Below are 27652 nucleotides of genomic sequence, written 5' to 3'. Positions count from 1 at the left end.
GGGGAAACAACATCAAGAGCTGACAGGTCTAACATTCAGCTTGAAGGTCAGGCTTTTAAAATTCCCCAGAAAGGGGTCACAGATATTTTCACATACACTGATACATTTTTGTAGATGAATCTAATGTGTCAGCATCTCCATCCATTAAACAAATTATGATATGTTAGTGTAGAACAGAGATTGCACACTTTGGTGTTAAACAGAATGACCAATTCACAAAGAATCTGCACTTCTGATAATATGTATGGGAGGAGCAAATTTTCTACTATTTCCAGTCCAGAATAATAAAGTTGGAAACTGCGCCAGGCATACTACTGGAAAGGAAATATCAAATAACATCTCCCATGGGCTCCTCTTACCGCTGTTCCCAATACTACAAAGCAAAGAATTAAGCACAATAAGAAGGAGGAGGCCTTTAGAGTAGTAATTCAGGGTCCCCGCATCTCATAACAATTTGGCACTCTTAAAATGATAAGTAAACAACTGGCCACCAGTGAGAAACATTTGCATTCTTGAGACCGGCTATTGTTCTACTAGCGAGCCACAACTATTTGTTGATATTAATAATAAGCCTGCTAATTACAATGCAGTTGCACACAGGCTGGCTGTATATTTGGATTTAAATTGAATAAAGATGTATTTGGAGAATTAAGAATATAGACTACTGTGAATTACTGTCAGATAATCTTAAATGAAAGACTGAAAAAAGAATTATAACTGAACGTGTGCCTCCTTCTGATGGACATCAGGAAACATGCTAACTCAGTTGGGAAACAACAGCTTGACGATACAGGGAAGGTGACCAGGCTGGCAGGACTCTGGCACGTATGCTGCACTAACCTTGGGCCAATACCTGTATTACTGAGCTATTAGGAGACAACAATGTTGCACATTACAAACCTGATGATATCCTCAGAGTTATTATTAGATTCTACACAGATCTTTATCTCTCTACACCTGATCCCTATCCCCAGGATATATACTTGCATTCCTGGACTCAGTCGCGCTTTTGTGTTTGGAGGACACACACAGACAATACCTTGATGTCCCTTTTCCCCATGGAGGGGCAACAGCCGTTATCCACAAAGTATCAGATGACAAAGACCCTGGTAGTGACAGGCTTGCAAAGCAATTATGTAAAGCATATGTACACATATTGGTCCCTAGATTACTGGATATTCACGATGAGGCGAAGAAAACATAGACCCTACCTCGTTCGCTTCTTATAGTGACAGTCCTTATACCACAGGTCTTCTATCAGCTGCGACTACCATCAGCCTTTATCCATGATAAACAAAGACAACAAAATTCTTGCTAAATTATTCGCCAGTAGGATCATCCCATTTCTTACCACCCTCATCAGACCAGATCAGTCGAGTTTAATGCTATTAAAGCATGTGATTATTTGGAATGGAAATGTATTTGTTGCTGGGGTTTTTCACAATTTTATTTAGTGGATTTAATTGCAATATCACCAACCAGTCGTCTAGTTCAGTGTAAATGGTAAAATCTCCATTTCTTCAGTTGGAAGGGAAATGAGACAGGGGTGCCCTTGTCTCCACTTTTATTCACCATTGCTAGTGCAGCAAGACTCTGACAACACCATGCTAGTAAGAGTATCAATTATAGAGCCAGACCACTGCTTATATTACTTTATGCCGACAATCTCAATCTTCATATGCATGATCATGAGGGAAATGTCACACCCGTAATCTACAAAGTCATTGTACTTTTCAGGATAGGAGGGATCATAATAAATTGGTCCAAGTCCATAATCTTCCCTAATGACCCCTTCCACTAACTGATTCACTCCTGAGTTCCGAATGAAATCGGCAGAGATGGCGCTTAAATATTTGGGTATATGGATGTGCAGGGACACCAACATACTGTGGCAAGAAAATTATGTCAGTCATATCATAACATGGCTAGAGACCCGCATGACTACATGGATGAGGCTCCCCTTATCTATGGCCAGTAGAATTGCTGTGGCCAAAATGGTTGTCCTATCCAACTTTCTTTATATTTTAGTTGCATCCCTATCCCACTAACACAACAGTTCCTCACTAGATTGAGATATGGTCTGCTTCAATTTAATTGGGCTGATAGTATACCACAGGTGTCATGTGAGGCTCTCGTGGGGAGGGGACTTGGGGTGCTACACACCCCTAATAAATGTATTTTTTCCGGTAAACAGTTGGGTACAGTTGCTTTCAGTTGGGTATGGTGAGGTGCCAGTCGGATTTCACAAGAAACTTTTGCATGCACACACTTATCACTCCAACCAATCTGCATTCATCTTTATTTCCACTGGGCCTTTAGCCCCTCTCATGCACCCTGCTTGTTGTATAAGTACTTTAACAATATATGCCATCATGATTGTTGAAAATCTTAAGCTCACCACCCCCTTAAGCTCACCACGCCTCTGCTAATAACAAACTGGGATGCTATTACTGGATGCTATTACCTAATTACAGGTTGAGATTCATTCAAATTAAGTTCCTACACTAGATGTACCACACCTCTCTATATAAGATGGGCCAAAGAGAGGTTTCTACTTGCCCGTGTTGCAAACGTGAAGATGCTGAAGTCATTTACCTGGCTTGGTACTGTCCGAAGACTGCTGAAGATGGGTTAGCTATGATTACAACTATCGCAGATAGACATCACATGCATGACTCTTATTTGGCTATTAGGCTGTGTGAAGCATGTTCCTGCTGGGGTGAGAATATTGCTGTTACTTGTGAAGCACCAATTAGTCAAGGGATGAGGAAGGGGATCCCCTCCACATACAGGGGATTGGATCCAGGATGCTGCCTATTGCCAAGATCAACTAGACGCATTCTGGGATTTGTCCCCATCCCTTCCAGGTCCAGAGATATCTGGGACCCATTACGTATGCATATGGCTCTCTAAACAGAACTAATCACCAATGCCATCAGAGGCCATTGGAAGTATAGTTTCCTCAAGATATACAGAGCAATTTGAGTAAATGGATTCACAGTGCATCAGGAAGCAACCTTTGTAACTCTTAGTGTGTACACGTATGTCCAAACATCTTCCACTGAATTTCTTGACCGTGACCAAAACTTCAGGGCATAGGGACCAGCCATAAGGGCTCATCTCAACCAAAGCGCTCTTTATGCTTGTTATTTCACCAGTCTAAAGTACAATATGGAAATCAATTAGCACATTCGAGTTACATTCACCAATGCCATCAGAGGCCACTGGAAATATAGTTTCCTCAAGATGTACAGAGCAATTTGAGTAAATCGATTCACTGTACATCAGGAAGCAACCTAGATAGCTAAATAACTAAGCACAAAACTCCCAAAAATATTAGACACACTCTAGTTAAATGCCATTTTTTCTGTTTGTGTGGCAGCTACGTCATTCTACTTTAACTAGCATCAAGTTCAAAACAGGCTTATGCCTATGCTGGATTCTCGGAGATGACCTAGTGATTGCACTAGACAGGTCCAGCTGCCTTGTGCCGTAATGATGAAATTGAATGTATCATTAGATGCTGGTGTGGGCCGACCCAATAGCCGACATTGAGGGAGATCCTGGTGATGACTTTTTTTTGCTATGAGTCCGTAATGCATATTACACACACATCTTGAATATTTACTTTGTAGCCTGTCTATGGTAAGTAATGTACTTCAGAATGATGCCATGTTTTGTTAACCAATATTAACGAAAATGATAAATAAAAAAAGGGGCCAGAGGAAGAAGCCAGCTGTTAAAGAAAACTTTTTTGCCCCGTCAGCAAGGAAAACATTTTTCACTGAGTAGAAAGTCCTTTATTGGCATCCCTACCATAATTAGGGGTGATCTGTTCCTCTTTCTGTTTTCCAGTGGGGGGCGGGATTGGAGTAGAGTGTGGGACTACCACAAAACATACGTTTGTGAGATAGCAGGAATTTAAAAGTCTAATCACGCCTTGTACCACCCAATTACCATCTTAAATGAGATTCAAGACTGCAGATTTCTCTGCACTCATCAAGGAGAAATCCATAGCAGTAAAATCATTTAGGCCGGCCTGGAATGCTTTTGTGAATTTCAAGCAGACATAAATGGAGGTACTTTTGGAAGTAACCCTATGTTTACTCCCAAAAATATTGTTTTCAATTGGCCCCAGTCCTAACTAGTTAAGGTAAAATAGCTATTATTTGTTAGTGTTAAACAGAGCCTGAGCCTGTTGGAGTGAAATAGAAGGTGTACCCGTTAGTGTAAAACAAAATTTGTAACTGATAATGTGAAAATGTCTGCCCCCCATTAATGTGAATCAGTTTGTAACTCTTATTGTGCACACGTATGTCCGAACATCTACCCCTGAATTTCTTGGATGTGACCACAACTTCAGGGCATAGGGACAAGCCATAAGCGCTCATCTCAACCAAAGCTCTCTTTATGTTTTTTGACCAGTCTAAAGTACAATATGGAAATCAATGAGCACATCTTAATTACCATCACCAATACTATCAGAGGCCATTGGAAATATAGTTTCCTCAAGATATACAGAGCAATTTGAGTAAATGGATTCACTGTACATCAGGAAGCAACCTGGATAGCTAAATAACTATGCAGAAAACTCCCAAACATATTAGATACACTCTAGCTAAATGCAATGTTTTCTGTTTGTTTGGCAGCTACGTCATTCTACCTTAACAACTGGCATCAAGTGCAAATACCTACTCTCTTGTTAAAATCATTAATTGATACTGAAGTAAATTTTTAAAAATGTACTTTCCAAGGAGAGGCCATATTTCCATCACTCATTCCATTTTACAAATCCTTATAATCTTGTACTATATTTAAAATGGTACAATGGAAGTCAACCGAAAATATAAACTCAAAATGCATTAGGTTGTTAAATTTCATACCAGGACTGGATATATATCTTCCCCTTTGACACAAAATTACTTGGTAACCATATATTTTGATGAATAAAGCCTTTCACTATTATAAAGGTTTTGTGATATCACTGGTTTTCCTGTGGACTTAGAATGGTTTGTTTAAAACAAAAAAGAGATTTGCAGAATATGACAATATTTGTTTACAAAAATATATTTATACTTTCTACATGACTAGAGTCGACTAATGCTATGTGTAAGTTCTCTCTAAGTGCTGCTTCCTGTACAGCAAGGGTAACATCTGTTCAACTACTGCTCCTCACAAACCGGTGTATGTGAGAGAAGGACTAATTAATAGAATAGAAATGCCAACTAAACTGTAAAGGTAAATGGATTTACTGTTTGGTAGATACAAATTTACAGAATGTCTTCTTTAAAAAAAAAAAAAAAAATAAGTGCCTTTGCATGTTTTTAAGGTGTGCACGCCAATAATTCTAAAATGGTCTAACTCTGGGGGGATAGCCTGACAAGATGGCTGCAAGGACATGATACCGAACGCCCTCCCCTACCACGGAGGAATCCTCCACTAATCCGGCTTAATCCTGGCATCCTGCTGCACAACCTGAGGACAGGTGGAGTGGGGCCCCTGGGGAACCTGACAATCCGGGAAAAAACTCTTTGCGGCCCCAGGAGATGGTGGGGGGCCTGTGCGGCCCTCTCGAGTTGTGAATCTAACATACTGCATGCCACAGCCGAGGGCGGAGGAAGGAGGCTGTGGCTTGCCTGCTTCCAGAGACATCGTTGGTCCTGCCGGTAGGGCAGAGGAGGGGCTGACTGTGGTGGTCGCCTAGGGTGCTGCTGCCCCCCAGGCACATCGAGGAGCGGAGGGGCGATAGACCTGTGGGTGGGCCGCCTCGAGGGCCCACTAGAGAGGAGGAAGGAGGAGCCTGCTTCGGGCGCGGTGAGCTGCGGGAGAGGCCCGGGCAGCCGGCGGGCCGGTGGCGGCCGTCAAGGCCTGTGGGCCCGGCTGAGACTCGGGGGCTCTCCTGCTGGGGGTGGCATAGGGGCCGTTGGGCCTGTTTCGGTGGCCTGGGCCTGTTTCGGCAGCTTTGGCCCGCGCTGCCTGCAGGAGTGCAGTGCCTTGTCCCCACCAATTGGCGAGAGGAGCCTGTGGGGATCTGCGCGGAGGCCCACGCTGCCTGGGCGCATTCCCCTACCTGGAGCGGACGGAGCACTAGCCTGAGGTGGAGTCCTGGTCCGGAGGTGAGAGCTGGCAGAAGGGGGCTGGGAAGGAGGAGTGAGGAGGACCCAAGTGAAAGGAAGCCAGGTGGAGACTGTTGCACTTGCCCATACCTGTGCAAGAGACATCAAAGGGCCCTCTTTGGGCATACCATTGGAGAGGGTCCCACACGGTGCTGCGAGCACTAGGTTCGGCGGTGGACCGCGGCCTGGCCGCGATTCGAGGCAAGGACCTGGGTCAGCGAAGCGCCCCCCTCTGGGCAGTTGCATGGTGAGGCCTGGGGGGCTCCGGGCAGTAGACCTTACCGGGGGCCATCCGAAGCAGCATCCTAAGGACGAAAAGGCGCACTTGCGGAGGGAGAAGAACTTTTGCCCCTTGGGGGACCCGCCCTGAGACTTCTGGGGTGCATAAGCAGTGCGGAAATGGGGAAAGACAATGCCGCAAAGGCAGTTGGAACACGCGCCATTACACAATACACTACCCCAAGACAATCCACGTAACAGCTTGCCCTGCGTGCAGGCGAAAACGAGGCCAATCCTCCAGGGGGAGACACAGTGTAGCCCACAAGGGCAGACTTGATGCACACCATTCAAGGTCTCCGCTCTGTACTGGAACAACAGATAGAGACTGTATCCATTGATAGGAGTGGCTGAATGACCCTGCCCTGTCCATCTGGTCACTCAAGGTGACTTTGAAGTTACCACTCCATATTAGAGCCCTGGTGTGGAAAATGGATTTCTTAACTTGGCGTGAGGGCTCCATTTTATCTCACTTTTAGCTCCATTTTTTTATATGCTATGAGCAAAATTGTATGCCTTCAACAGCCGTGCTCATATTCCTTTCTTAAAAATGTGCTGGTTTCTTAGAATTGCTTTTGAAACTTTGCAGATGGCCTAACGACCCCATGTTTTCAGAAATGTTATTTCTGTGCTTGAACATCCTGTTCTTGTGGTTCAACGGTGTTACAGGAAACGTTTGCTTGAAAGTGTTTGGAAATTATGATGTATCCGTAGTGTGGTAAAGTGGGTACTGCAATAAGGAAGAAAGAAGAAGAGGTAAGTTGCTCCTGGCCAGAGAATGTCATCGAAACTCTTTGGGTGGTGACCCGATGCAGCGAAATAAAATACTATCTTGAAGCCTACTCTGAATCCTTGTATTCTATCTTGTACAAATTCAGCCTCTTACCAGAAGCGACTCATTTATTTCACACTGGGCTCTAAATTAGTTGTGAGTCACCACACCTCAATGAAAAATTCTGGATCATCTGTATTGGGACCGTAAATGGCGACCAGTGTCAATCAATCAATCAGTCAGTCAGTACTTATATATCGCGGCTATTCATCCGTGGGGTCTCAAGGTGCTGTTTGTGGGCGTGATGCTCAATCGACTAGCCAGGTCTTGAGATTCCTTCTGAACTGCTTAAGTGATTCAGTCTTTCTGAGCTTTAGAGGTAGCGTGTTCCATGCCCGGGCTGCGAGGTAGGAGAAGGTTCTTCCTCCTGCTGTACTTTTTCAGATCTTAGGAATGGCTGTGAGGGCAAGCTGGGAAGAACTGAGTTATCTGTTGGGTACGTAGAAGGTGAGGTGGTGGTTGAGGTAGGTCGCTCCTGTGTAGTGTATCAGAAGTTAGTAGGTGATGTGCTTGTTGACTGGGAGACAGTGTAAGTCTTTGAGGAGGGAGGAGATGTGGCAGTGTTGGAAGATGTCCAGGATTAGGCTGGATGCTGCATTCTGGATTCTTTGTAGTCTTGATTGCAGTTTCATGGTGATGCCGGCATAGAGTGCGTTGCTGTAGTCCAGTTTGCTACTGAGGAGTGCGTGGGTGACTGTCCTCCTCGTCTGGGATCCACTTGAAGATCTTTCTCAAGAGTCGAATGGGGTGGAAGCATGATGACGAGACGCCGTTGACTTGGCGGGTCATGGACAGAGAGTCCAGGATGAGGCCCAGATTGCATGCATGGTCAGGGGGGTGAAGGCATTTCCCATTGCGATAGGCCACCAGGAGTTGTTCCTGGCAGAGGGGGTGGAGCTGATTGCGAGGATCTCCATTTTGTCTGAGTTGAGTTTGAGGCATCTGTCTTCCATCCAGGCGGCGATTGCTCTCATCCCATTATGGAAACTTCTCTTAGTCTTTGCTGGGTCATTAGACAGGGAGAGGATCAGTTCAGGTGTCATCGGAGTAGGAGACACAGTTTAGACCGTGTTGTCGGATGATCTTGGCGAGCGGAGCCATGTAAATGTTGAAGAGTGTCTGGCTTTGCGAGGACTCCGCAGCTTGTTTCATTGGGTTCTCATGTGAACGGTGGTAGCCTGACGCTCTGTGTTGTTCTGGTGATGAAGGATCTGATCCATTCCAGTGCTTGATGCCGGCATTGTGGAGTCTGGCGCAGAGTGTGGGGTGGGAGATGGTGTCAAATACAGTGGAGAGGTCGAGGAGGATAAGTCCGGCCATGTCCCTGTGGTCTAGTATGGCACGTATGTCGTTGGTGGCTGCTAGGAGTGCTGTTTCGATACTGTGGTTGCTCCTGAATGTGGATTGGGATGGCTCAAGGATCTGCTGTGTCTCAAGGAATTCGGTGACTTGCTGGTTGACAGCCTTTTCTGTTAATTTGGCTCGGAAAGGGAGCAGAGAGATGGGTCTGTAGTTCTTCAGCTCCCTTGGGTCGGCGGTGGGTTTCTTGGGTAGCAAATTGATCCTGTCATGCTTCCATTCGGATGGGAAGGTGGCGGTCTCGAAGGATCAGTTGATAGTCCGGCAGAGCTCTGTTGCTATGGTGGTGCTGGCCAGGTTGAAGATGTGATGTGGGCATGGATCTAACGGTGTTCCAGAGTGGATGGAGTTCATGAGTTTCTGGGTTTCCTCTGTGTTGACGGGGGCCCAGGATTTCAAGATCTGGTGTGGCGCGGGGCCTGTGGTGGTGTTTGTGGGCAGTTTTGATTCTTGAGGCAGTAGTAAATGTCCTGGTTTTTCCGGTGAAAGAAGGTGGCGAGGTTGTCGCAGAGGTCTTAAGAGGGAAGGATGGCTGATGTGTCTGTCCTGGGGTTTGTGAACTCTGACGATGATGGAGAGCTCCTTGCTGTTGTGAGCGCTGGTGCTGAGGTGTTCTTGAATGGGGGCTTTCTTTGCGGCACTGATGTTCTGGTGGTGCGCAGTGACTGTGTTCTTATAGGCTATGTGGTCTTCAGTTGATTTGCTGCTCCTCCATTTCCGTTCCAGTCGCCTGCAGGAGCGTTTGGACTCTTGAAGGTCTATTGCGAACCATCCAGGTGTTTTGCTTTGTTGGTTTCCTGCGGTTTTCCTGAGGGGAGCAACACTGTTAGCACATTCCAAGATCCAGTGGTGTAGATTACATGCATATTCATTTGCGTTAGCTGCGTCCTGTGGGGAGGAGTGGCTGAGTGTGTCGGTGAGTTGCACTTCTGTGACTTTGCCCCACAGAATCCTCATGACAGGCTGCCTGTGGAGTGAGCCGGCAAGCAGGACATAGTGACCAGCCTCGTCACATATTGAGCATCAGAGTTGCCGTTGTAGACACTTACACAATAATATGGCAACCCCTCGAGCATAATTGGAGTAGAGGGAAGCGTGGGTCTCCCCCACACCATTGTGCACGTAGTCCAGGTGCGGATGGGTGGGTCAGGTGGAGCTCTTGGAGAAAGCAGAAGTCAATACTGTGTCTAATGAGATATGCATGTACTAAGCACACCTTCCTGAGGTAATTTAAACCATGGATATTCCAAGCGAGACAAGTAGTAATGGTCATGGCGGCAGGTAGGAAATGCGCAAGGAGAGTACTGTGTTGTGTGGTGGGACAGCCCGCATGTGTAGCATCCTTTAGTTGTTGCGAAAAGCAGGGGGGGTTATCTAGTCTGGGTCTTTGCTTTGGACATTGCTAGAAAGGCATATTGCTCAAAAACTGCTCTCAGCCAATGATTAAAGTTATCAGTGGTTATTTTGGCTTCATGTTTTGCACAGTTAGAGTTAAGTTCTGTGTTACTTCTACTCTGTGTTTACGAGTTGTCAATTCCAAGGATTAATTTATATAGTACTCCTAATGTGACTTTGCTGAAGAACAGGCCACCTAAATTTTAGCCGGACCAAGTGCACAGAATTACTTTGTTTTATCACCTTGTGGTTGATTGCCCACAGTAGGTCCAGTGAGTTACCCATTATATGAGTAGGGCCAGAAATATGAGTAGGGCAGGTGAAAGCTTTGCCCTGGCTCCAACAATTCCCAACCTTTATGATCTCTGTTCTCATCATTGGCCCCACAAAAGAAGCCCCCAATTAAATTTAATTCTGAGTAATCGATTGTAGAATTGTTGGGGGAAATCAATCATATGGTTTGGAGGTCGGTGAGCTAATAGATGGATTAGATGTAGCTCAATTTGAATGATTAACAATTCCACATCTGTTGTAGTCTTAAGTTGTAATAGCAATGATTTAAGTTTTTTTCATAAATGATCGCTGCTACCTCTCCCCTCTCGTAATGAAAATGAGTGCTCTTAAGTGCAAGGACTGGCAAGGCCGATCCTTTAATTTTCCATTTTCCCTTTAATTTCTTTCATTCTCATCTTATTATTTTCATTATTTTTAGAGCGTACTGCAGCTCCCCAGACAGTGTTAAGAGGCTCATTGCTTACAGTTCATTTCATCTGCAGTGCACCGTATCCCGCAGAGCTGCGCCCCCTTGACCAGGGCACTGTCTTGGAATAGTATTGTGCATAGTTTCCTTATTTTACCATTCCAAGATGGCCAACACCTTGTTTTTAAACAACATGGCGACCATGCTGGAACTTCAAAACATAAAAACACAAGTTGCATGACAATCGTCTACTGCTGTGTTTAATTTTGTTATTGCAAAAATATGCCTACCAGACTTAGGCAGCAGCAAATGGTTTTTATCATTTTATTTTATCTTGTAAATGTTGAGTTTGTATGTGAGTTTATTGTAGTTGTGTAAATAGTTGAATACAAGAGAGAGTCAGTGGGTTGATGCTTGAATGCATGAGTGCGAAGAGTACTGACAGAATTAAATGTATGACGAGCTATTGAAAGCCTAAACCCATCACTCACCAAGCAGTTTTTCACTTTTTGACTACTACTGTTGTTTTTTTTACTTCTGTCTGAATTTGACATATAACATTTAGCCTTATTATTATTGCATGTTTTCTTTATTTTGTACTCTACCCCCTTCGCTGCCAGGCCTTTTCCCCCTCCTGTGCCGAGCCTTTTTTTGGCTATTTGGGGCAGTTCGCGCTTAGGCCCTCATAACTTTTTGTTCACATAAGCTACCCACGCCAAATTTGCGTCCTTATTTTCCAACATCCTAGGGATTCTAGAGGTACCCAGACTTTGTGGGTTCCCCTGAAGGAGACCAGAAATTAGCCATTTTTTTTTTTTTTTTAAATGGGAAAAAAAGGGCTGCAGAAGGCAGCTCGTGGTTTTTTCCCTGAAAATGGCATCAACAAAGGGTTTGCGGTGCTAAAATCACCATCTTCCCAACTTTCAGGAACAGGCAGACTTGAATTGGAAAATCCAATTTTTCAATACAATTGTGACATTTTACTGGGACATACCCCATTTTTACTATTTTTTGTGCTTTCAGCCTCCTTCCAGTTCGTGACCAAAATGGGTGAGAAACCAATGCTGGATCCCAGAAAGCTAAACATTTCTGAAAAGTAGACAAAATTCTGAATTCAGCAAGGGGTCATTTGTGTACATCCTACAAGTGTTTCCTACAGAAAATAACAGCTGAAATAAAAATTTATTGAAAATGAGGTAAAAAGAAAAACAGCCATTTTTCTCCACGTTTTAATCTGTAACTTTTTCCTTCGATGCCAGATTTTTTAAAGCAATATACCGTTACGTCGGCTGGACTCTTCTGGTTGCGGGGATATATAGGGCTTGTAGGTTCATCAAGAACTCTAGTTACCCAGAGCCAATAGATGAGCTGCACCTTGCAATGGGTTGTTATTCTATACCGGGTATACAGCAATTCATTTGCTGGAATATAAAAAGTGAAAAATAGGTATCAAGAAAACCTTTATATTTCCAAAATATGGCCACAAGATAAGGTGTTGAGAAGCAGTGGTTATTTGCACATCTCTGAATTCCAGGGTGCCCATACTAGCATGTGAATTACAGGGCATTTCTCAAATAGATGTCTTTTTTTACACACTGCCTTACATTTGGAAGGAAAAAATGTAGAGAAAGACAAGGGGCAATAACACTTGTTTTGCTATTCTGTGTTCCCCCAAGTCTCCCGATAAAAATGGTACCTCACTGGTGTGGGTAGGCCTAGCGCCCACGAAAGGAAATGGCTCAAAACACAACATGGACACATCACATTTTTTCACAGAAAACAGAGGTGTTTTTTGCAAAGTGCCTACCTGTGGATTTTGGCCTCTAGCTCAGTCGGAACCTGGGGAAACCTAGCAAACCAGCGCATTTTTTAAAACTAGACACCTAAGGGAATCCAAGATGGGGTGACTTGTGGGTCTCTGACCAGGTTCTGTTACCCAGAATCCTTTGCAAACCTCAAAATTTGGCCAAAAAAGAAAACACTTTTTCCTCAAATTTCGGTGACAGAAAGTTCTGGAATCTGAGAGGAGCCACAAATATCCTTCCACCCAGCGTTCCCCCAAGTCTCCCGATAAAAATGGTACCTCACTTGTGTGGGTAGGCCTAGCGCCCACAAAAGGAAATGGCCCAAAACACAATGTGGACACATCTAATTTTTTCACAGAAAACAGAGGTGTTTTTTGCAAAGTGCCTACCTGTGGATTTTGGCCTCTAGCTCAGCCGGCCCCAGGTGAGGGGGGGGGCACAAATGGCCTAAAAAAACTCCCTGGTGTCTAATGGCCTAAATATAATTTGCCCCATAGGGGAGCGACCCTTGCCTAAGGGGTCGCTCCACACCTCTAAAAAAAAAAAAAAAAAGCCCTGGTGCCTAGTGGTTTCTGCTTCCTTGGGGGCAGATTGACCTAAAATCGGCCGATCTGCCCCCAAGGGGGGCAGAAATGGTCTAAATACAATTTAGGGGAGCGACCCTTGCCTAATGGGTCGCTCCCCATCTCTAAAAAACAAAACAAAAAAAAACACACAAAAAAAAAAAAATGCCCTGGCGCCTAGAGGTTTCTGACCCCCTGGGGGCAGAAATGGCTAAAATAAATTGACCCCCCCACCCCCCCCCCCGGGGAGCGACCCTTGCCTACGGGGTTGCTCCCCCTGCGTGCCATTGGCGCAAAAAAAAAAAAAAGATCCTCGGTGCCTAGTTGTTTCTGCCCCCCTTGGGGGCAGATTAACCTAAAATCGGCCGATCTGCCCCCAAGGGGGGCAGAGATGGTCTAAATACAATTTGCCCCTCCAGGGGAGCGACCCTTGCCTAAGGGGTCGCTCCCCATCTGTAAAACAACAACAACAACAACAAAAAAATCCCCGGCGCCTAGTGGTTTCTGCCCCCCTTGGGTGCAGATCGGCCTAATTAAAATAGGCTGATCTGCCCCCCAGGGGGCAGAAATGGCCTAAAATAAATTTGCCCCCCAGGGGAACGACCCTTGCCTAAGGGGTCGCTCCCCTTGCGTGAAATTCACGGAAAAAAAAAAATCCCTGGTGTCTAGTGGTTTCTGACCCCCTTGGGGGCAGATTGGCCTCATAAAAATAGGCCAATCTGCCCCCAAGGGGGACAGAAATGGCCTAAATATAATTTGCCCCACCTCTAAAAAAAAAAAAATGATCCCTGGTGCCTAGAGGTTTCTGCCCCCAGGGGGGGCAGAAAAGGCCTAAAAAAAAATTGCCCCCCCCCGGGAGCCACCCTTGCCCATGGTGTCGCTCCCTCATGCCAATTTCATTAAAAAAAGAAAAATCCCTGGTGTCTAGTGGGCGTTTTAGCAGCCGGATTGCTTGCAATCTGGCTGCTAAAACGCTCAGAGAGACTTCAAAGGGAAGGAAATTCCTTTCCTTCCCTTTGAAGCCTCTCCGGCCTCCTCCACATGATCGGAAGAGAAATGCAAAGCATTTCTCTCATGGGAGGAGGCCTCTGTGATTGTCAACGTGCGATCGCGCGCTGACGTCACGGGGGGTGGGGGAGGTCGGGGTGGAAGGGCTTCCCTTTCCATCGCTGCCTTGGAGGGGTGGGGGGGAACCCCCAGAGGGAGAGCTAGAGCCCCCTCTGGGCTCTGTGCACAGGACGTAATGGTTACGTCCGGGGCACACGAGCACTGTGCCTCAGGACGTAACCATTACGTCCTGGGCACAGAAGGGGCTACGCAGCCAATTTCTTCAATTTCATTTCTGTCCGCTCTGATGTTTCTTTTTTTTTTTTGGGTCACTATTGCACTTTCTTCATTGCTCTGTGCTCCCCCACCCCCATTTACCAAAGTTGCTTGGTCAATTTCTTTGTCCATTACTTTTGCAATTACTAATGTTTTATTTAAGTTTTTAAGTTTTGTTACACCTGTGGTTGCCGGAGGTCTCACTATTTCCCTTCCTAGTATTACTTGATTAATATTGTTTCTAAATACACTTAACAGTGTTCTCTCCCATGCAGTTCTTGAGTGCCTTATTTTCACATGGCCACAATCTCTAACACTAATGATTATTCTGCAATTCAGGTCAATAATAAGTCAAACATGGTATGATTATTGATGTATTTTATATAAAATATTTTATTGGCATTTCAGAATTTTACAGACCCCAGCAGGCAACCTTCCTTCTGATTGTGGCCATTCCCAAATGGGTCACAAACTGCGACCCGCCCCATGAATATTAATGAGGTAGGTCTCTTGCCACCCATTTGGGAATCGCAAACAGTGTTAAACACGCTGTTGTACATAGCAGTTTGAGATTTTCTAATAGCAAATTTTTGCTATTTGGAAATCGCAAACTTCACCTTGATTTCACTGGCCTAGAAGTAAAATTCATGGCTTTGTGGCAATCTTTCTGTAGCCCCCTGTAAAATGACTTGGTTGCCCTGCCTGGTTTGTTGTGAACAGGACTCGTTTTCCGCAGCACAAAATATTATAAACATAACAATATTACTAATGTAGGCTTTGAAGTACTTTACGGCATAAGTTTGCGTTCAATAGGAGTAACTCAATGAATTGCAATGATATTAATATACTAGATTTTGAAAGAGCGGAAGGGAGAAGGGAGAGTGCACCCACCTAAACTTGGCTGTATCTGCATGTCTTCTGGCAGTATTAGGAGAGAGACTAAAGAATAACTGGACATAGCAAGTGTATTTTTTTTTAACATAATGTATTGCAAACATTTCACCACAAATGCTGCACATAAGTAGCCATTAAAGTATATAGCAGATTTTTAGACTGTAGAGGTGTAGGAAGTGGAAAAAAGAAGTACATCCCAAACGGTAAAAAGGTTTTAATAGGTGAGAAGGATACAGTCTGTCGCGGGGGGGAGGAACTTAAACGTAGCTGACCATGAAATTAGAGGAGAACTTCATAGACAATATAATTGTGCATGATGGATGGTTTCAAACACCTCAAGCAGGTGATGGTCATACATTGGTGTGGGTGACACAAGAGAGTATGAGTATGATAGGGCAAAACATCTGTGAGCACAAAGCGAATGAAGATGAAAAGTTATATGATCAAAGAAAAGTTAAAGGATGAGGCATGCACCAATTTAAATGGTAATGTGGGGAAAGTAGAGGGAGAGGGACGGTAGCACTTTAATACTCGTCCTGCCTGGTGTCGAGATGGATTGTGGTGGGATAAATAGAGCATGAGTGGCACAGCCAAGTAAATTCTCTTGCACAGGTATCTTGGGCTATAATCCAGTAGAGATCCAGTAATTATCTTGAGTAAAATGGGAGTAAGGATCTGGTCTTGGGGATGTTGAGTGTTTCATAATCGGCTGAGATGGTATCAGAGATACTAAAGATAGAAAGATGAACTATTGAAGACGACCCAAATGTCTCAAGCTGAGGAGAAGGAGATTTTGGTCTGAAGCGAGAAGGAGATGGAAGCGTGAACAATCCTAGGGTCTGTGGACGTGGTGGAATGGAATTACTTCTGTGTTCACCAGGATTAGCACTAGGTGCACAAGCACAAAGTCATATTTGAGCTAGACTCGAATAGGAGCTGTCAATGCATAGCAGAGCCATGACTGCAGGGGTATGTAGAGTCATGCTGTCACTGTAGCCATAAATGAAAAGACTCCCATTTCACTCTGCTCCACCAAGCGCCCTTCACAAACATGAAAAAAACAATTGACAGATAAAATGCCAAAAACAATTGACATAAAATTCCGAAAACACTATTGATTCTCTAGCAATGAGCATACATAAATAAGCACAAGAGAATCTTTCCAGGATGAAAATTTAGACTACAGTATAACAGGAGTCCTTCCCAGGGATCAACCGCAAAAAGCAGAAACATGAATGAGAACTTAAATTATTAAAACCGCCTTTGTGCTGCAGCACAGAAATATACTACAGTGTCTCATGTCAAGGAAAAACATGCCTAGAGTTGACTAGGAATGTCTTTGTTGCTCATGTAGAAACGCATATTTTTCAATTACCGATGTAATGTGTAAAAGGGTTTTCGCCAGTCAACACTCTTCTTGATGTAAGGGCTTGCTCAGTATACATTTAGAAGACCTACCTGGTAATTAGAGCGTTAACTCCGCGGCGTGTGTAAAGAGGTTTGTGGTCTTGAAATCTCATGTAAAACACATTCATTAGCCACGCAGTACAAAGGAACAATCTCGTCACGCCCATGTTTTTATCCAGCTTGTTGACATTTTACTCTTCTCACTGCAATTATAAGGCACTAGCAGGTACACACTACAGAATTTGATTTTCAGCGGTCTTCCACATACATACATCTGCTCGACTTTTTTTTTTTTTTTTTAAATGACAGCAGCATCTGTGGGATTATACACATTTCCATCATTTAATCAGGCAGAGAGAGAGGAAGCAAAAGCCCACCAACGTTTTCATAGTCGCATTGAGAGAAAAAAGGTAATTTTCAAAATTAGGCTCAAAATGGAGGGTTTACGTCGTGACTTAATGGTGTCCTAAGAGCAGATTCCAAAGCATATACCATGAACAAACAAAATAAATCGTGCACATAAGTGCAAACGGGCGACCATAGTGTCACTAAATGCACACTCCCATGAAGAGTCAGGCCGGGCTGTCACTCGTTATCTTTACATTGTTTTCTTTCGTGTGTGACTTCAAGGTTCAGTTACCACCTGGTGAACACAATGAAACCTGGCTCAAAGGCGAAATGAACCCCTTCTGTACCAAAGTGTTATGCCCTACGGGTCAAAACAATCTCTACATGTTAGCGAGGATAACTGAAGATGTATTTGTGGATTGTTATGTTGCTCACAGGGGCAACATTTTCTGAAAAGTAAAACGGTTCTCTCTTTTTCCATATGTAGAGTCTGGAAAGGCCAAAATATGTCTAGGTTTTTACATGGTACTCTATGGGGTCTGCAACCTACAGTGAGGGTCAGTTTTAACAGAACTGTCCAGAAGAAATCAAATGATTCAGCAGACATTTCAGGCACAAATACAACCCAGAAATACAGCGAGCCAAATGTAGTAAAACCGTCTATTTTCTGGTTCTGAACAGGAAATATGAAATCCACTGCTGTGTGTAAATTTATTCCATACAATTCACCAGGGAAGATACTAAAAATGAGGGGTCTCAGTTCTTTTGCCTGAATGTTTTGTTGAGTTAAGGCCTGAGCCTCTCACATGGTGAGATCAAGACAGAAATAGATTTTCAATGCAGCATGGTTTCACTGACTTAAAGTAGCAGCAATGATAAGCAATCATAGACATCAAGTGTAAAGAATAATCGGAAAGATCTGCTCCAATCCCAGAATTGTCCTTGCAAATACAAACTTCCTTTAGAAGTTCTGACTCTGGACATGTAAGAGTCAATCAGCAGGAAGCAATCTTCCTCTACTCCAGGAGACTTAGCTGAAAAGATTGCTTCCATCTTTAGCTCGAGCGCGCAAGTGCTTTGACCTGTTGTAAGTATTGTGGGCTTTTAACCACGCCCATCGCATGCCCATCACTTTCACTCGTTTGTGGGCTTGCTTTTCAAAAATCCTTTTTTATCATTGGTAAATCCTTTACTTTTGTCCTTCCTTGGGGTGTTTTTATTACTGCCTTGCAGACTGCCCCTGTTACATGGTTAACTGCATGACTGGCGATACATTTGACTGCAAGCAAACTTCTTTTACCTTTTGTGTCTCTCCTTCGCACTCATGCTCATGGCACTTTGAATTGGCTCGCTTATATCAACTGTTTTGCTTTTCATTTTCAATTTATGTGGCAAGAAAAGTACAGTCAGAAATTTACAAAGCTAACAGCTCTAACTCGAGCAAATGTGAGACCGATTGCATTGCAAATACTTGTACCATACAACTGTCTAAGGGCTGACATTTCTATTCAGTCTTACACAGAACCAAAACTAAAAAGAAAGATGGGGCTACTCAATATCCAAACCCAATATCCACAGGATCCTTCATGACAGCAAACATGCTCATGCCCCTACCAAAAGCTGAGCAGTTACACAGCTCTGGTCAGCTACTCAATGGAATATGCTCAGATAGTGTTCAAGCTGTGCTCCAACACAACTAGATCTTCTTGCACCCAAAAGCGATCTCATAGCGGATCATGCTTGGATGAGGAGACAGTGGTTCAAGCTCAACTTGTTCAAAACTGAAATTCTCATTTCAGCCAGCAATAAACAGATAAGGCAACCTTCTTTCTAGCTGCTTTCATGAGGTCCTTGTCCTATGCCCTCCAAAACAGTCAAGAGAGTAGGAGTCTAAATTGGACTATCAAGTGTTGGCTGTGGTATCAACATGCACATTCCACCTCCATCAACTGCACAATTGTCAAATCGAATTTAACTCACAAACCTTGGCTACTTTAGCAATAACTATTACAATAGCCTTTACCTTAATACAAAAACATTACCTGTTTATTGTCTATAAGCCATCAAAAACAAAGTAGCTAGACTTGTGACTGGAGTTCCCAAGTTTAGCTCCACTACTTCTAGTCACAAAGTGCTTTGCCAGCAATGCATAATCTTTAAGGTCCTCTGCATAATTCACTCTGCATTATATAGTGCCACTCCTGATTTTATTTTACAACAGAAAAAAGACATCCGCTAGCTAGAACTCTTTGTTCATCTGTATGCTAACTTCTGCAAGTTCCACAGTACCTCAAACCCTGCATCAGGGTTGCTCTATTTTGGTCTGTGTTCCTACTCTTTGGAACAACGTAAAAATATTCAGCTTTGGTCCAAACATTTTGGCTCTAGGAAATGCCAGAAAAACTATGCTCTTCAACTAGGCTTTTTTACAGTTCTGCACATATATTGTTGTCTATTCAGTGCCAGAGATCCCCAGGGTGACAGTGTGCTTTACAAGATAACATTACATAACAACTGGAAACTTCTTAAAGTGCTGGTCTTCTATTCCTTTAGAAAATGGCAAGAGAGGAAAATCCTAAAATATCCACTCCACAGCAGAGCAGGCTGGATTGTAGAACACAATTCCGTACAAATAAACCTAAAAGGAGATCTGATGATGCGAGCCCATCAACAATTACAAAACAAACTAGTGCAAAGGAAAGTTCACTTTGCTGGAAATGCACATCTCAGTATGTACTTCATCTAAATGAAACCCTTCTCGCTTACCCCACCAACATCAGCCTTGGTACGTTCACCACAGAGGAGAATGCTTTAGTCGCCGGTGGTTCGACCCTTAAAGCAGTAATCCCACTTAGAACTATCAAATCACTTGTTTCCTGTGTGTTTAAATGGAGTTGATAGACCTAATCTTCCTTCTATTATCAACATTTTGCTCTTCTTAAGAAAATAACTTATGATTAATTAAAACAAAAGCCTATAATGACTGTGGATTTGTTCCTGGCAGTCATTTCTTCATTTAGGCTATAAATGCCTCGATGTTGCAAATACAATCCTACCAGCAAACCTGTGTTAGTCATATATGTAACAGTGACATTCACAGCTGGTGAGCAAAACAATATTAATTTAGCATTAAGGCATTTTTGCTACCTACTAATGGAAAATACCTGTTTGTTTTGGGGAAACATAGCAAATTTGACATATCTGACTCAAAGACCGTGGGACTTTCTTCAGGATTAAGTATAAAAGGGTGTGAGAGCTGTATAGTTTTATTGGACATAACAAGCTTGCAATCCTGAATTGAATGTTTGTGCTCTATACAGACTAAAGGTGAATACTAAATCGATTAACTCTCCTTTAACCATGAATGAGTCATCATATGCTAATCACAGGAGCACTAGTGCATGCAGACACCAAACTCCAGTTGGCTGACTGTGGTCTCTCTCAGGGTGTCCTGTTGAAGTTCCATTAGGAGTTGGAAAACCAGCTCTCTGGTTTTAGGAAATGTATATTTACCAGTAATCTTCAGTACTCTAATTACCTTTCCTCATCCAAATATTTGAGATGGATCCACTTCCCTCCTAGCCACCAAATGACCTAGCAAAATTATATATTTTTTAAAAACAGCCCCCCCTCCCTCTTCTGACTTCCTTCTCATGGTACTACTTCCATAAAGAGGAGATATTCCTGGCCTAGGCCCTGACATAACCTAGCACTGGAGATCGAAGTTGCGCCCCTAAGAAGGGAATGCAGGATAAAAATATGGGGACAAGTAGAGTAACTAGATAAATCAATATTAACGAAAATAGAGATTGTGTTATCATCTCAACCATTCCTCATGCTAGTGCTAACTTAATGACGGATTTACTGGAGCAGTGAGCCAATGAACTGATCCCCAACAAATCAGAAAGCCGACTCAAGAAAAAGAGCACTGGACCCACACATCACACTTAAGTGCCCCAGACAGAAACGCACCATGAGCCCAGAAACCAGACTCGGGTTCAGATCGGAGCCCATGTCAACAAACAGGGGTGTGTAATTCCTATTGCCTAATGCTCAGGACATAGTGTTTGGGGTTAAGGCAAACAAGATTTCATGTTTCTTTTGTCCCTGGGACAAGTTAGCCCAACCCACAACAGCACAAACCCTTTGGCTGTCAGTTTACAGTACCACATTATGTAACAGGAAAGGGCATTGTCTGCAGTTGAGGTAATATTTGTGTCCATATGTTCCATGCTGTTCGAACTTGTATTCATGGTTCAGTAATGCAGAGCCTTTACTATAAGGATGAGCTTTTTAAGGAAATGTTTTTAGCTTGAACTGCACCACAGACAGTTGTTCCAGTATAAATATGTGTATATGTTTGCAAAGTTAATATGAGGCCACCTATATTGCTCCCAGAATGCTCTCCAATTAGATGTGAATAGAAGCAGGAGCTTGCAAGCAAGATTGATGATTATTTATTCTCAAAATAAAATGTTTACAAATAAATGCAACTAGGAAAAATGTTTTGCTAAATTACTGTGACATTTTAGATATAATGTCTTTGAAAATAGTAAAACGTGTTGATGCATACCAGTATTTCCCAAACATATTCATAATGGAAAATCAGTGTGACCAGTTTCAACAAGAATATGGGAAACATTAAATAAAAAGGCAATGGTAAAGCCAATAGGTTTGACCTTGGCGGTCAGTCTTTTGGTTTTGTCAATGCCTGTACTGTTTTGACATGGTTTTTGTAAAATGTTATTGTTGTGGGAGCTCCTTGTCCTCATCATTATAACAAATGTTGCCAAAAAGGAAAAATATTTTTTGGCCTCAAAAAGTACATATTGCCACAGTTGTTCCTAGCGCTGAACCAAACTACTACCTGGGCTGATATGCTCCCCTCAGTGAAACCAGACGAGATATATATATGTAGAGAGAGAGCGCGCGGGAGGGAGGCGCGAGAGAATTTTAATAAAGACAAAAAGTCTTGGTTAACGCCAAGCATAATTAGGGGCCAACTTATTAAAGAAAGTCACAAATGTGCACCCATGGTGTATGTCCTTGCATTTATGTAGATCTACGACTTTCATGATTTCACAAGAATTTACAGAAGTAGTCCAGGAAATTGTACTCCTAGAAAATATTTGTGAACTGCGATTTAGCACAAGCAAATATGCATGAGTATATTTGCTGATACGAACATTTGTTGTGTTTACTAATTCACTTTCCCTCCAACCTCTTTTGTTCCCAACCCTTGAAGAAGTTTTACTTCTGCTCTTGTTGGAGTCAAATTTCCAACCTTTCTCGGTATGGGAGAAAATTAAAGCTGTTGAAAACCCCTAAGTCAGAGACGCAAGATGAAAGGGTAAACAATCTTAAAGCACACAGTTCCAAGGGACTGAACAAGAATGCAGAGGCCAGCAACCCCAGAAATAACGCAAGGTTGAAACACAGTGTTGTGAGCAAGCCAAAGCGTACAAGGCAGTGGCTGCAGAACAGACCAACCCAGGAAGAGCAACAACAGCCCACGTAAGAGAGCACAACCAACAGAAACCTACAATTGCGCCAATGGGGCACCCCCACAACAGGGGAAGCAAGGACCTTCTCATGCAATGTTCCCGCAAAAGGCAATCAAGGCGAACCATCGGAATCAAACTGGAACCCAGCTGCATCAAGAAGAAATCAAGTGAGAAACCGACAGCTACAACTCCAGCAGCTATGGCCCAGGGAGAGCATAATACAGAAGAACAGAAAGAACAACTCACCATAAAAAACCACCCTGAGAAGCAAGAAGAATGTGCAGGGCAATTAATGGTTTAAAAGACATGAGAGGAGCCAAGAGCCTCTGTCTATAAGCACCAAGCCACCTAGCCGACAAGCCAGAACAGGCAGAAACAACAACATATGGGGCACAACACCAAGACCAAACACAGGGGAGTGGAAGGTCAAAAAAACTGGACATCTAGAACTTAAGGTAAGGGTACTATCTCACAAGCACAGAGGGAGGTCTTTACAGGGAGTCTACACAGCCTGAAAAGACATGTTGCCTATGGCAGTAACACAATTAAGCAAACTTCGGAAAATTCACAACTCATTTCTTCTGCCAGCAAGTTTGGCTCACTCTCACGCATAATGATGAGGGAAAGGGCCAGAGAAGGAGGACATACAGCCAGAAGTACCGTATAACTAGTCTGCTGGAATCTAGACAGAAAACCAGGATTTGGGTCAGGTGAACCTCCTCTTTATGGTCACTCTAGTGGAAGGGGCCTGGGAAGAAGATCAGATAAGTGACATGCTGCTTGAGAAGCTGTGAACACACTTGAATAAAGTAGGGAATGCGATGAAGAATGGTTACGTTGAAGGTGCCCTAAAGTAAAAGGCCATACTTCCGGAGTTTTGAGTGAATGAACACTACACATATAACAGATGCAGCGCCTGTCTTCACTTGGAAAAAAAGCCCAGCAGCAATGTGGTGTGACTGAGGATCTGTGGTCCTGGGAGGGTTAGCAGGAAAAAAATAATACTATTTATTTCTAGAAATGTCAATGCTTTATTTAAAACAAGGCTGTATTATTCACCAATGTGTTTGCAGGGTTTTGTAAAATTTAATTCCATAGTGTTTTTGAAGTATTACGATTTGTAGGGTGGCGTCATGGGACACGTTGACTTCATGCTGACGGTTAATAAACATGCAGACGCGATGCAATCGGAACTCACTTTCAAAATGCAACGTAACTACGAGAGGTACATTTGCCACTCGGGAGCATGGATGAACGACCAACAACCTTGCATGTCGCTACTGCGAGACGCGGGCGCAGCCTCCTTGCTCACTCTCCAATGACGGGCATCCAGGCAGCGCTGCCAGACCAATGTGTATGATCCGCTGCTCCCATGGCAGTACCACCCAGAGCACTCCAATGTTTACTACTGAGCCCTCCCCCCAGACGGGAACAGAAACACGCACCTTCTGCTGCCTGCAGCCTACTTGGCACCGGGCTTTAATGGCATGTTAGGCAGAAGCCAAGAGCCGTGTTTGTTTTCGTGTTCCCGTCAAATACTCCCACCCCTCCACAGGCCCTGCGTTGCTTTCCAACACAGGGAGGAGCGCAGATAATTCGTGCACTTCTTAATCGGTGGAGAGAGACCTCGCACTGGTGGGAGGGAACTTCCAGTGCCAACTGGCGCTAGTTTGAGGGTAAACGGATCGACACACTTGAGGGGACGGAGAGGTACAGGTGTAGTTGTGTCATACCTACTGCACTAATGCATCTGATGAGGGAGTGGAAACTGGCTGGGAAGAGAAAACGAAAGGTACACCTCCTATTGAAGGGTCGTTATTGGCCTAATGCAGAATGAAAACAGATAATAAGATGGTATTTTTGAAAGGCACTATCTCCTGTGCCAATTATGTTCTCTAATTGTATAGCTTTACGTCCTCAGATTGCAGGGTAAATAAAACGAAATGTCTCCCCTCACTATATTGTAAAACCCTACAAGAAAATCTGACATAGACAAACTTTCAGTTGTTGCCTCTTCTTTCTTTTAGAATGACCCCTTCCTTACCTACATCCTCTGCAAGCCTTCTCTCTCTCCGAGTGCAGCCTACTTCTACCTGTACGCCTGTCTCCATTAATATCCTTGACTGTAAACTGCCTATACCTCATTTCATAGACCGCAACCTCTGCACTTGGAACCATATCTCCTCGATTCATCCCACCAAACATTTGCAAAAACTCACATAGTCCCCACTAGTGATCACACCTAACTCGTACTAATCTAATCAACCACAAAGAAACTGGAGCAAGTGCATGGAATCAATTCCTTTAGAGAACATCAAAAATCCCCTAAACCAAAAATAATCAATAACCACTGGATTACCCAGCTATCTATCATGGGATATGGAGTAGGGCGCTACTCGCCATGAAGAGCTTCAAATCCTCATCAGGGGCACTAAGTGTTATTTACCCAGTTACACTGCAGTGCAAATTAGTACTGCTCTTTTCACGCCCTTCAAAAAAAAACTTGTGCAACTGCTCAGCCACTACCCCGTGTTAGTGCAAAGAACAATGGTTAAATATGCAGTCTGGCCAGAGATGAATTCAGGGACATGCAAGTGCAGAGAGGCTGCAAGGGGCATACACACAGGCTTCAACCAAAACAGTGACATAGTTAACAATAATGCAGCAGGTGCTGTGACAGCTGGGCCCAGGTGTCTGAGAGGTCCAATTCATTGAAATGGCTGTATTTTACTACAGAACCAGGAGATGAGGGCCCAATTTCTATCCTTGTGTTCGGCTACAGGCATCCTTATTATGCCAACTAAACAAAGAACCAGTGTCACTTTAGATCTAAGGGCTACGCTACTAGGGCCACATTGGGACTGTGACAGGACTAGGCATGGATGTTCAAGGCAGCCACCACTAGTTCCCATCTTAACATTTCTATGGAACATCGTTATTCTAGGCTCGGATGCCTTTTTTTGGGTCAATAAGAGCAAAATCACAGAGTAAAAACCAGCTATTGTAACAACTGCAGTTGGCGGTATGCACTCAGATTTAGAGTTTCAGTGCAAAAAACGAGGAACGATTTGCGGTAACGAGGTTACAGTATGTTTTCTGCATTTATTTGCATGTTCTTGGCAACAGGCTTTTTGCTAGTGGTCTCTACTTATGGAATATATATGAACTGATAAACTTAACCCAGCATTCAAAATCTCGGAAAACTGTAGAAATTAGTGGTTATATATCTAAATGAGGGCCAAGGAACCTAATGCCCAGTATAAAGCCCATCAGTGGGGAAACTGCTGTTGCACCTTGAAATTTGTATTTTGCATGATTTTTGTAGCGGGCTAAAGTTGTCCGCTGGTATCAGCCAGTCTATAACAATAGAATTCTCCTCGCTTCTCCCGCTAGTCACGTGCATGGGGCATGAATAGAAACCTAAAAAGCCAAAGGCCAAATGGGCACAAGAAGAACCATTCTGTAACTGTTCAACTGTCTTCAAACGTCTATTCCGCTCCGACAGCGTCCTTCTGAGAAGGACCTGGGAAGCACAAAAACACAAGATTGCAGATGACTCCAAACCACCAAAAGCAGTGCACTAGTACTGGCTTTTTGTTTTGTTTTTGCATTCTAAAACAGGAAAGCAATGAATATATCTTCCCCCAGTAGAGCACTGCGTCCTTGATGAAGTAAAATCATCTGACATCTTACCTGAAAACCGAATTCATTCCCAACAGCTGACAAAATAATTCTACCAAACTGCAATCAAATGGATAACAGGTCTATCTTTTTTGCCTGTCGTAATGGAAAGGTTTTATTTTTGTCAAAACAACATACACTTTTAAACTCTTTTGTAGGATTTTGGTAATTCAGTATAACCTGCTATACAACGTGTTTTTAATTCATCAATTTGTGACACCTTCTTGTGAACTAGCCTCCAGGTAAGCAGCGGAACAGACAATGGAAATTATATGAGATGTTTAAAAAAAATAGCAAGCTGAACCAATAGGAATTATCCAATAGTCGTGAAAAGCATTCTGTAATTTCAACCTGGGTGGGCACGAGCCACTATGCACACCAAGGTCACTGGAGTAAAAGTATATATATATATAAATATATATATATCTGACGTGGATGCCAACACCGAGGTGCCAATCCAAGAGATCAGTACATGAGATTAAGTAAGTAGTGCCCCATCACTGTCAGGGAATCTCCTCACCAAACTTGGGCTGTCCGGGCAATCTTCATTTTAATAAGCACAAAATGGGCGACCCTTGAGTGACTATAGGGCAGGTGCCCACCCTGCTGGACTGCAGGCTGGCTGAGCCTGGGCTTCTGCATCCCCTGGAGGTGACCTCGCCGGTGCTGCGGGCAGTGAGGACGAGGACCAGCCTCGACCTCCGGAGGTATCCGGACACAGAGCTCCACCGCTGGCGCAGCTGCCCTACCTGTCAGCCCGCCGCCGCCTTCCTCTCCGTAGCCTCTCCTCCGCTGCAGCACGAAGTAACTGTTGACTTTCTCGGTCACCCAGAGCTTCAGCGCGTTCTTCAGCAACACCTCCTCGGGTCGCAGCCACATCTTGGCTGCGGTGGTCTGTCTATCCGCCTCCTCCTTCCCCTATCGCTTTCCCAGCGACGGCTCCTCCTCACCCTTACACGTAGGCAGCAAACCTGCCAGCCAGGCCGGCGGACGGCTTCCTAGGCTAGCTGGGCGGAGGTCTGTACAAGAACTACATCTCCCACTTGGACTTGCGACCGTCAGCCGCTGGTCAAAGCGTCTGAGAGCGCAATCTCTTCTGGGAGATGTAGTATTATCACCAACCGTCCAAACAACCGCAGACGCTGGGGAATCGGACTACATTTTCCGAAATGCCGTGCTACTGTCAGGCCTCTGACTGGCGGTTTCTTTTAAATTCTTGTTAGAAAACGTGTTACCCAACACCCAAACCCGTTGGCTCTTTTGATTCAATCTGTTCATAGGTCAAGACTCTTGTGGTTATTTAAACACACCACAGATAATATGCACGTTAAAATGGAGAGTCAGCTGTTTGTTCATGTAAAATCTTTCGAGGTGTAGAATTCGTGTTCTCAATTCCCTACAATAAAAAGTCCAAGAAAGAGAATTTAATATAGAGAGACTAATTAGTAT

General features: G+C 43.8%; 1 protein-coding gene across 1 annotated transcript in view; it reads right to left on the bottom strand.

Annotated features, from left to right (window-relative positions):
* The window catches only part of TBC1D8B (TBC1 domain family member 8B), a 783045-nt gene extending 755801 nt beyond the window's left edge, over window positions 1–27244 (bottom strand). The window contains exon 1 of the mRNA XM_069212396.1: window positions 26953–27244. Coding sequence (XP_069068497.1) covers window positions 26953–27082 — 130 coding nt within the window. The 5' untranslated portion in view covers window positions 27083–27244. The remainder of the gene's footprint in view (window positions 1–26952) is intronic.
* Between the last annotated feature and the right edge of the window lie 408 nt (window positions 27245–27652).

The sequence above is a fragment of the Pleurodeles waltl genome, chromosome 2_1, assembly GCF_031143425.1.
Source record: "Pleurodeles waltl isolate 20211129_DDA chromosome 2_1, aPleWal1.hap1.20221129, whole genome shotgun sequence".
In the NCBI taxonomy this organism is placed as follows: domain Eukaryota; kingdom Metazoa; phylum Chordata; class Amphibia; order Caudata; family Salamandridae; genus Pleurodeles; species Pleurodeles waltl.
This window is presented reverse-complemented; position numbering and strand designations above follow the sequence as displayed.